We start from the raw sequence: 11,032 nt of genomic DNA on the forward strand, positions 1-11,032 counted from the left end.
ACTTACTGTTGTAATAATAAATATGAAAGCATTGTGGGGAATAAACTGTTTTGTTACTGCAACACACTTCATATGCCCTCCTCTTTATGTATATGCCTGATTAGTTCATGAAGAACTGCAGAAAATGAGTTTTCGAGGGACACTGTCATCAGTGTAAGTTTCCCATTAGATATTATTCCACGATATGTTGATTGATGATAGTTTAAACACAATATGTAAATGATCAGATTATTGCTTTAATAAATATACTGCTCTCAAAATCAAACACACAGGCGATGCCCGGTTAACAGAAGTGCACAGTGCTTTGTTTTCCTCCTCTTGCTCTACATGCACACCAAATGCAAAATGATAGTATAAGTGTAATGCTTGTCACCATCACCAAGTACTGCAAAAGTGCACAGTGTTCCGGGTCCTGCGTTATTCTAATTGATCTGCAATTTTCTTTTCAAAAACACCTTACTATTTTTCATATTTCTCATTCCAGGATGTGAAGCCGGGAGATGTATCAAGCAAGCGCAACCTATGGGAGAATAAAACTGATTCTTCCAATGGAAAATCTGCCACCCCGTCTAAGGTCATCATTGGATAGGAGACCTGTATCCATATTCACACACATTTCTACATTATATTTAGATGTAAACTGTTACATCCCCGGGATGACTGTACAAAACACAAATGTCCACCAGGGAGCGATTTAAATGTTATTAGTTGATATCCAAATATTATGCTGAAATTGTTGATGCTATTCCTGTAACTTACCAAAAAAAAGTTACATTGGTATTTTGTGCTAAGACTAATGAGGGAGACCGGGTATCAAAGAGTAAAGAGCAGGAAAGAAATTGGTATCAGAATGGATCTTCAAAAGTTAAAACTTCCATTTCAAACACTAGAGTTGCTATTAGTTCTAAACCACCAGACTCTCATTCAGAGAAGCTGAATTGAAATCTCAGCTTTGACTGTCTGTTGAATTTGGCTACTCTGTATTGGTGAGTGTCGCGAGTTCATAATCAGCCAAATCATGCAAATACATTGTATATACCCACTGAACTGACATTTCACTAAGTACAATATATTATAGAATAAAGAGAACATTTCAAGACCCTCACATGAATGTTTCGGAGGGTTGAATCCCTTCTATTTTCTACCCAGTTTTCAAAGGCCATAGCTCGACACTGGTCAAGAATGTAGTCCTCTCCCTGTCGGCAGTGCTCTGATCCAGCTAGTGCAAGGTATACAAGTATAGCCTGGAGATGACTTTCACTGCAGTTTTCCCTCGCCTCTGGAGAACTGTGTCTGGGCTCTGCCGAGAGCATTGGTGAGCTCAGGGAGGCAGCAGAGTAATGTGAATGAGTATCCACCACTGTGTGTGCTGCATATTGATGCTCTACCACCTGCCATGTTCTATATGCCAACCATCAACGTTTTACAGTTTTGGGGGACCAGTCAGTGTGGTCCACATTTACTGGCAGAAATCAACTCAATTGAGCCCACTTCTGCCCCCATCCACTTGGTTGCTGTCTTGCTGTTCCTCCAAAGTGCAGTGGTTTACAAACTGGATGGGCCCCACTTCTCCTGTGAGCATATTCCCAGTACAAATGGCCCAATTGCTATCATAGGTAGGAACCATTGCAAGAACATGAGTTCCCAAGGACAGTATGCATAGGGAGGAATCTTGGCAATTAGCATTAGGAGTGTGTTGATAGAAGTGTTAGCCACTGAACTCCAGATATCAGAGGGCCGGGGGAGGGAGTGTTGGTTGGGAAGGTAAGGGGGTTTGGTTAGAAAGGAGATGAGGAAATGGTGGCCAGGGGCAAGGAGGATGTTGTTGGATAGGAGAGGAGACAGAATTGATTGCATGTGGGAAGGGGGAATGTTTGGTGAGGAAAGATGAGGGGAAATGATTTGCAAAGGGAAGGGACAAAATAGTTGGCATGAGAAAGGGAAAAATGCATGGAAAAATCCAGAAAAGTGGAGTTAGGGTCAAAGATCAGCCATGATCTTATTGAATGTCAGAGAAGACATGAGGTGGTCGTATGGCCTACTCCTGCTCTTAATGCTTATGTTCTATATTCTTACAGGGGGAAATGGATGGGGAGGGTAGAATGCATTGCAGTGTGAGGAGACTGTTTGGTGGTAATTGCAAAAAATGCATGCTAAAAATGAATGAGCGAGGGAATGGGGAAAATGAACCAGAGAGGGAAGGGGAAAGGGCAATGAAGAGGGATGTGAATATCGGGTAATACAGGAAAGAGCAAAATGAAGATGGAGGGAAATGTTTGGCAATGGAGGGATGGGGGAAAATAAATGATAATGAAGGAGGCAAAAGAAGGAGGCAGAAGCTGGGAGCAGAGCTTTGAGGAAGGGGCAGGAAGTTGGGAGCGATGCTTTTGGGGGAAAGACAGGAGAAGTGCTTTGGGGGTGTTAATGTAATGGCTACTGTATGGACTAGCAACTCAGTGGTTATGAGTTCAAATCCCACCATGGTAATTTTGAGTTGTGGGTTAGCACCAGGAAAAATGATCATTAAAGCTGCTGGATTGTCATTAAAAACCCAACTGGTTTAAGAAGGATTATCAATGTCTTCTGTAATTGTCTAGAAAGCCATTATTGTAAAGAAAGTTACGAAAATAAAAATAAGAAAAATATCACAGACCAAATGCCAATGACCAGCCATTGTATTAGGACAAGACTCAAGTAACAAACTAATCCCAGTTGACTCTGCAAAGTTCTCTTCACTAACATCTGGGGACTCGTCCCCATCCTCAGTGCAAGACATGAGGCAGAAGAATTCACAAGCATCCTCAGCAGACAATGCCGAGTGGACAATCCTACGTGGCCTCACCTTGCAGTCCCCATAAGAGTCCAGCCATTTTGCTTCACTACATTAAGAAGGGGCTGAGTGCATTGAAACCAGCAAAGGCCCGGACAGTATCCCAGCTGTAGTGCTGAAGACATGGCACCAAAACTAGCCGCACCTCTCCAGGCTGTTCCAGTGCAACTGTGGCAATGGCATCTACCTGACAATGTGAAAATTTGCTCAGATATGTCCTGTCCACAAATAAACAACACAAATCTAACCCAGCCAACTACTGCCCTATCAATTATCAGTAAAGTGATGGTACGCCTAATCAATAGTAACACCTACCCGCACCTACTCACCGCTAACCACTCACTGACACTGAATGCCAAAGGAAAGATAACTGTTCTCAACATTAAGGCAGCATTCGATCGAATACGGCACTAAGGAGCTGTAGCAAAACCCTCCAGTAGTTAGTCATGCCTGACACACAGGAAGGTGGGTGTGGTTGGAGGAGGCCAATTATCACAGCCCAAGGACATCTGTGAAGGAGTTCCTCAGCACAGTGTCCCTGGCCCAGACATCTTCAGCTAGTTTATCAATAACCTTCCATTTGTCATAAGGTCAGGACTGGGGCAGTTCACTGATGATTCCCCAGTGTTTAACTCCATTCATAAGGCCTCCAATAATGAAGCACCTGCGTCAGCCTACAGTAGGACCTGGGCTGATAGGTTGTGGGTAACATTTGTACACATAAATGCAGACTCTCTCTCAAGAAAATGCTTAGGTACCTCCACTTATCTTTAATGACACCACCATTACCGAGTTTCCCACCATCAATATCTTGGGAGTCACCATTGACCAGAGACTTAACTGGACCGGCCAGATCAACACTGTGGCTACAAGAGCACGGCAAAGATAGGCTTGTCTTCAATGAATGCATCATCTACTGACTCCTTCAAACCTTGCAAAGTTGGGCACAGGCTGCTCATAATAATCAAATAAAAGCAATAGATGGAAAATTGTGAGCAGCTAATGCTGAAATTTGCAATAAGGGCTTCCACCCAGCCAAGCTCTTGTGCCCTGGTGCTGATGAGGAAAATCTACCTCAATGTCTCTCTGAAAGGGTGGGAAGTGGATGGGGGTGCTGTGACTCTGTGAACTAGGTCCAGAGATTACGTAAGAGTGCCTTTATGAACTGAGCAGTGAGGCTTCGATATAGGAGAGTGACAGATTGAGGTCACTTTTGGGTAAGTGATGTTTTGTTGAGAATTCCAAATGTCATTTTGTTTTTCCTTTTGTTGTAGATTAAGCACAAAAGTACCAGAATGCATAATTTTTAATGTACAAATTCAATATATTCCAGGGGAGCATGCCCCCAGCTGCCCATAAAATACACTCCAATTTTGTGCCTTCAGACTCGGATTCTCTCTTCAAGCTCTCATGTACTTATGTGTTTTTTCTTCCGCCCCTCCAATACAAGCAAAGGAATCCTGTATAGACTTTCTGGTTGTTTATACATGTCAGGACCTTCCTTGAGCTGTCAGCCTTTTGGGGTTGTGTCAATATTTTCAAGTTGTTGGTCAACTTTTGGTACAGATGCATGAAACCTCTTAAAATCTGTACTTGGGCACGATTCATCTGTAGATGTGGTGCAGAAGATTGATAGGCAAAGCGAAGAGAAATTAATTGAATTCTTTAACAAACTGGGAGTGCTGCCTGTGAGGAGGAGTTGGGCTCAAAGTGATATAACTTAAACACTAGGAAAGTGATGACTGTTGTCCTTTGTTACACCTAGATTACAGCTGGAAGTAAGTACAAGTCAGGCTCAGCAGGGGATCATCGTGGTTACACTAATGGTAAGTGACTTTCATAAACATTTCAGATGGAAAATTAACATTACGGCCAGGTACTTGTGGAGTTATTCACAGCACTATTTCAGGCTAAGCTGACAGTTATTACTTATGATTGCTAGCAGCTGAACATGAGCTTTTTTATTGTGTCTTCAATAATGTTTAACATACGTCAGCAGAAAGGCTGTAAAACCATAAAACTAAGTAAGCAACAGCGTTGAGAGCAAACTGTACACTCACCCTTCAAAAGGGCAAGTAAAGAAATGTCACTGTGACAAACAGCTGGCCATGTGTCAGTTCAACTTTGTGTCCCTGTTCAATTACAAATTGCTATATTTACAGAAAAGGTAATAAATCATGTGTTTATTTCTCTCAGGGAATGTTTTAACATGTTAAAATGTCAGCTTTGCATTGTATTTTCTAAATTTAAATAGACATAGGAATCTGAACCATGCTCGTTGCATCACACGTGGGCCTGTGTGCTGTTCAAATAAGGAGCATGTCAGGATTGGCCATTAATCACCCATTAGCTGCACTGGGATTTAAAAATACCAGACAAAGGAAACCAAGGAGAAACAGGAGTCAGAGCGTTATACCTCACAACAGCTGGCTATCATTCCTGATTGTTACACATGCTGAGCAATGTTAATGACTTGGCAGACACATGATAATTGGACAGGGATGATTAGAGTTTCAATAGCTAGGATGTAGAGTAAGGCACGTTGTGAGCTCTGTTCAAAAGAAAACCGTGAAGCCAACAATTTCTATACAGATTTGGGTTTCATTATACTAAAGCTAAGTCACTATGAGCTGTGGGAAAGCCACACATTTTTAATAAAAATAGATAATGCTGGAAACACTCAGCAGGTCAGGCAGCATCTGTGGAGAGAGAAACAGAGTTAACGTTTCAGGTTGATGACTTTTCATCAGAACTGGAAGCTCTTCGAGATTAACAGTTTTTAAGCAAGTACAGAGCCAAGGAATTTTAACATTGATTTATACTTAGCACTTAATTTTAATCAAGTTTCAGTCATGGCAGTCAAAACATACTGGCTATCACATCTAAACAGAAATTGCTGGAAATACTCAGCAGATCAGGTTGTATCTGTGGAGAGAGATACAGTTAACAAAAATATTAATTCTGTTTCTCTCTCCACAGATGCTGCCTGACCTGCTGAGTATTTCCAGCAGTTTCTGTTTATATTTCAGATTTCCAGCATCCGCAGTATTTTGCCTTTTGGCTATCGCATCTCCTATCTTAGTCACGTTCACTTTATTGTGCTCTTTCTCAAAGTAGATGTCTCTGCTCTCCCTCTCCGCTCTAGTGTTGGAGAGGAGCAGCAGAACTGAGGTGCACAAGGGTGCTGGAGTTTCCTGTAGGGCCATTAACATGCCCTGAGTACACCGTTGTAAATCGTTGTGATACAAGGGAACCTAAAAAAATGTCAAGGGGAGGAACTTAGTGGATATAATAAAGAAAATGGTGATGAAAAAAAACCTTCACCACACGGACTGCAGTGGTTCATGAAGGTGACTCACCACAACCTTTTCAAGGGCAATTAGGTATGGGCAATAAATGCTGGCCTTGCCAGCAACATCCACATCCCATGAATGCAAATAAATTATAATCTCACCTGCATCTATCTTTAATGGATCCACATTCCCTTTTACCATTCTTTTTCAGTTAATATATTTATAAAAAATCTTTGCTATTAGCTTTGATATCACTAAGAAACATTTTTAATATATATTTTTGCACCTCATTACTTTCTTTGTTGCTTTTTATAGCACAGCTAGTTTGCGGAATTTCAGTTTTTCCTTGCATCTGTGCAAGTCTTTTCTTTTAGCTTGATACTGTCTCTTACCTTGTGTGTTGGCCATAATTGCTTAACTACACAAGTGGAGCCATTATCTTTCAGGGGTATGTACTGATTTGTATTGTACCAAATACTTTGATTTTCCCCCCACTGTTTGTCTGTACATCAATAGTTCAGGCCAGACAATTTATCTCTCATTCCTTAGAATTTTACTTATTAAATTAAAAATCCTGGTTTGTGACTGTCCCTTCTCCCTCTTAAATCAGATATAAAATCCGATCATATTATGGTCACTATTCCCAAGATGTTCTCTTACTGATGAGATTGTTAACTAATTCGCGTTCATTTCTTATCATTAAATCTGTTATGGCTTGTTCCTTTGTCGATTTTAAAATGTATTGTTCTAGAAAACTGCCCTGAATACATTCTAGAAATTCATTGCCTTTACCACTTGAGTTATTCTTCTTTTCCCAATCTACGTGAAAATTACATGTTTACTTTATAGCCACGTTGTCTTTGCTACATGCTTGCCCAATCTCCGTATTTATACAGCCCTCCACTCCATCATTACAATCAGGAGGTCTGTAGACAAACTCTATCAGAGTCTTGCATTCTTTGTTGTTCCTTAATCCTACTCAGAATGTTTCTACTGTCTGATCACTCATATTGAAATCTCTTATTACGGCTGCTGCAATTGTGTCTTTTATCAATATTGCTACTCCTTTTCTATTTTCTCCATATTTTCTAAAGATCAAATAGCGTGAAATATTTAGCTCTCAATGCTGCCCAGCTTGTAGCCAGGTCTCTGTATTACAGGTACCTAGAACATCATACCCTTTAAGCTGAACTTGTGCTTCTAGCTCACTCGTTTTATTTCTTATGCTACGTACATGGAGCTCAAATGCTATTCCGTCAATATTATCTTAATTTGGATTCATTCTAAAAAACCCAATTTATAGGCCTTCAATTCAGATGTACATATGCACCTTTATATTTGTGTGTGTCCTTCCTACCACCACGAGGGAGTTTGTTTGTCAGGGGATGTTTTTTTATGTCAGGCCACTGAGAGAGTAGCAACAAGAATCATTACTGGACTTATGACTCGAAAGCAAGAAAGAAAACATGGAAGTCAACTTGTTTTCACTGGAGAAGAAAAGATTGAGGAAAGATAAGAGCCAGACCTTTGAAATGCTGAGTCACAGATAATGTATATTAAGCAGGCTATTTATTCTAGACAGTGAGTGGAGAATTCGAGGACACAACTGGATATTAATAGGTCTCAAGTGAGACTAGAGATTGGAAGAAATTTTTCCTCGACATATTGGCTACGTAGCAGAAATGGAGATTGGGCATTGTTGTATTTAATCACTTCAAAAGGCCTGGAAAAGGATGGTATGGAAATGAAGTATAAATAAAGATGAACAAAATACTTTGTGGACCGCAATGGTCTTGGCACTGCTGGGACCGTGGGGTTGTCATCAGAGGAAGGCAGCTGGCTCACCTTAAGGAATGGAGGTGCCAATGTAGACAGGCATTTATGGGTTTTCTCAGCTATTTTTAAAGGGTTTTGCATAACCTTTACTTTGGAGATTGAGTAAGTTGTAGATCCACGGTATTGTCCATTGTTTGTACATTGTTCTCACCACGAATGGATGGAATGACATTTTCTCATTCCATGGATTTTTGGGGTTTTATTCCTTGCACCAATTATATATGTAACCCCTGGTAGATTATGAGGGAAATGATGGATAGTTTCAATATTGGTATGTTCCCAGTCCAGATTCTTGTAGGGAGGGGAGGGGGAAATTATAGTGGAATTCATGCTTGTCTAGTGAGAGGAACAGGCATGCATTCGATTCCTGGTGGTCCTGGGGAGGTTCGTGTGTGTCTATGTTGTTTGGTAGGAATGTCTGAGTCATTCAGCTGACAGGCCAGGAAATTGAAAATTCAGCATCTGAGCCGGCAGATTTGACTGACAACCAAGTCGTTAAGCTTACCACTTTCTAATCAGGAAAATAAGGGGTCGGTTGCTTATGTTACCGATCCATATAATCAGCTAAATTCTATAACAGAGACACTAAATCAGAGCCACATGTACGTGCTATAAAGGTTCAGTGTTTTTGATAAACGTACCTTTCAAATTGTTGTTGAGGGTAAATTGGGGGTTAGCTGGGACTGGAGGATTTACAGGTTACTTGTTTTGCTTAATTGCTTTGGGGGAATGAAAAGGAATTTCCAGAAGTTTTCCTAAATTGGCCCCATTTTTGGTCTCTCCTTGGAGACTGAGTGACTGGGGCGAGGGCAGGGGGGTGGTTCGATGTTCCATTTTTAGATAGACTGGATTTGATGGCCTGGATGGTAATTTCCCAGCAGTTTTTGTACATATTCAGGCAACTTTAATTGTGATTCATGCTTAATGCCATAAACATAAAAACCTGTCATGATATTTTAAATTTTCTTTACACATTCAACCTAGTAATATGGCATTTTAAAATGGCGTGTCTCTGAAAGAGAAGACATGTTTTGTTATAAATTATTTATATTTCATATGCAATGTATTTTGCCACACAAAATGTATTTTGTTCATTTCATGTCCTTCCTTATTCATTTGCACAAACACATCCGATTTTTCTTTCTTTCTTCAGCAGGGATGGCACATTATGAAAACGAACCCTAAAGAGGTCTTCACAGAATTCTGGTCCATATGTTTCTGAGATGCCTAGATGAGCTTTTTATATTTATGTAATATTTTATTAACAAATTGTTTCACATTATCCCAGTCAAAGCCATGTGTATTAGCACTATATTACAAATCCACATTTGCAATTGATCTTCACAGGTATATCGCCTTTGTACAGATCAGTGAGACCCTTATTTTGAAAGAGAAATTTGAACATTTAGAATATTGATAAATCATATACTTTAGAATACAATTAACTATAGCAAAAGGAACATTTTGATCATGAATCCATTGATGAATTAAATGTTAAAACCAATAAGAATTTTGATTAGACTTTCTCCTCACTTTAGAGTGCTCTGCCTAATACGTCATAATTTTTACATTTTTGCTCTATGTTTAAATGGGTTTAAAATTTGATTTGTAATAGTGGTACTGATTATAAATCGGTTCATTTTGCTCTGAATGGAGGAACGCGGAGCAATGGTGATACATCACAGATAACATTCACAGCTTCTAGCTTTGTAGTTTAATTAAAGATAGAATGCTTTTAACTAGCTTGAAATGCTAGATCATATATTCAGTAATAAACCAGATAGCAGTCAACATCACGGTGTATTTGAAATGTTCACATTTTCTCACAAAATTTAGTTCCATCATAACTGGCCTTAGATGTTCGAAATGAGTTCTCAAACAAACAAAAAATATCGAATCTGCCTCAAAATTATGAAAAAAAAGTAACACAATATATTTTAAGGTGTGAGTGAGTGTGTGTGTATGTGTTGATGTGAGTGCCTGCAAGGAGATAGGACAATGAATAGATGTGGTATTAGGAGATAAAAAGGGGTTATGAGTTCTCTGAAACACTGAACTTCCACTATGCATGTCACAGGAGTTGTACCGCATACCTTTTGATGTCTCACACTTTTATTCATATCTTAACCTGCATACGTGGCAAATACACGAGAGTTCAAAAGTCTTGGTTTTGAAGGAATTTGGAAGTTTTAATATGCAGTAGAGAGGAGCAGTTGAATTTTGAGACTGAATAGGAAAAGAGGCTTTTATGGCTCCTTGTGTATGCTGGTCATCTCTGCGCAACGTTAGATAAAGGTGAAAAATCAACCCAAAGATGTGCTACAACTGCTTCGCTATGAAACGTTAACCATTTTGTACTTTTTTTGGTTTACATATAACATGAAATGCAAATGCACTCAATTATTGTATAGGTCTGAGAATAAAACTATACAACTTTTATCTTCAATTGTCTGCTTTCTGCCATTTTGTGAACACCACAAATAGTTAAGGAGTATTAGGCAACTGCATTTTTTCATTAAAAATGTTTAAAACAATGTATTATGAAAATGGCAATTCACAATAAATAGATTATTTCTATAAGCTGACTTCTCGAGTGTTTATTTGCTGGAAAACTAATAAATGTTAAATTGATTTTTAATATTAACTGTCACATATCGGGCTGTGTCAGATTCAGTGCTGGCAGGGGGTTGGAGTAGGTAATTGGCTATCACTCTGGAGTCAGGGACCAATAGATGATCAGATAGGTATCCTTCCATGGGCCTCCTTCTGTTGTGGTGTTTGGAAGGGAGCTTATCTTTTGTGATGTTCTGGTAGTACTGGCCAGCTTTCCTTTTCTAGGGACATTGAGGCAACACTGGAGGTGATGATACTAACTAGGAAGGGATCCCAGATTGCCTGGCATTAATCTAGTTCCAAACAGAGTCTGTGTGTTCAGATTAGCATATCTCTCACAAGGGCTTTGTGCACACATTTGCTGCGGAGGTGGTCATGCTTCTCAGAGCGTGGGGATGCGCCTTGTCAGCAGGGAGATGTACAACCGCACTATTTTGTGCATCATGTCGGGGGCGGGGAA

At 39.8% G+C, this 11,032-nt stretch overlaps 1 protein-coding gene across 9 annotated transcripts in view; it reads left to right on the plus strand.

Moving 5' to 3' along the window:
* LOC139278597 (caldesmon, smooth muscle-like) overlaps positions 1–10,405 on the plus strand; it is a 242,243-nt gene extending 231,838 nt beyond the window's left edge. For 6 of the 9 annotated variants that reach the window (XM_070897551.1, XM_070897545.1, XM_070897546.1 and 3 more), the window contains 3 exons: positions 485–574; positions 4,596–4,656; positions 9,113–10,405. In XM_070897551.1, the coding sequence (XP_070753652.1) occupies positions 485–574; positions 4,596–4,656; positions 9,113–9,144 (183 nt within the window). In that variant the 3' untranslated portion in view covers positions 9,145–10,405. Of the gene's footprint in view, positions 1–104; positions 154–484; positions 575–4,595; positions 4,657–9,112 lie in introns of those variants that run through there. The other 3 variants (XM_070897547.1, XR_011596314.1, XR_011596315.1) reach the window with 3 other exon arrangements.
* The last annotated feature ends 627 nt before the right edge of the window (positions 10,406–11,032 follow it).

The sequence above is a fragment of the Pristiophorus japonicus genome, chromosome 13, assembly GCF_044704955.1.
Source record: "Pristiophorus japonicus isolate sPriJap1 chromosome 13, sPriJap1.hap1, whole genome shotgun sequence".
Taxonomy (NCBI): domain Eukaryota; kingdom Metazoa; phylum Chordata; class Chondrichthyes; family Pristiophoridae; genus Pristiophorus; species Pristiophorus japonicus.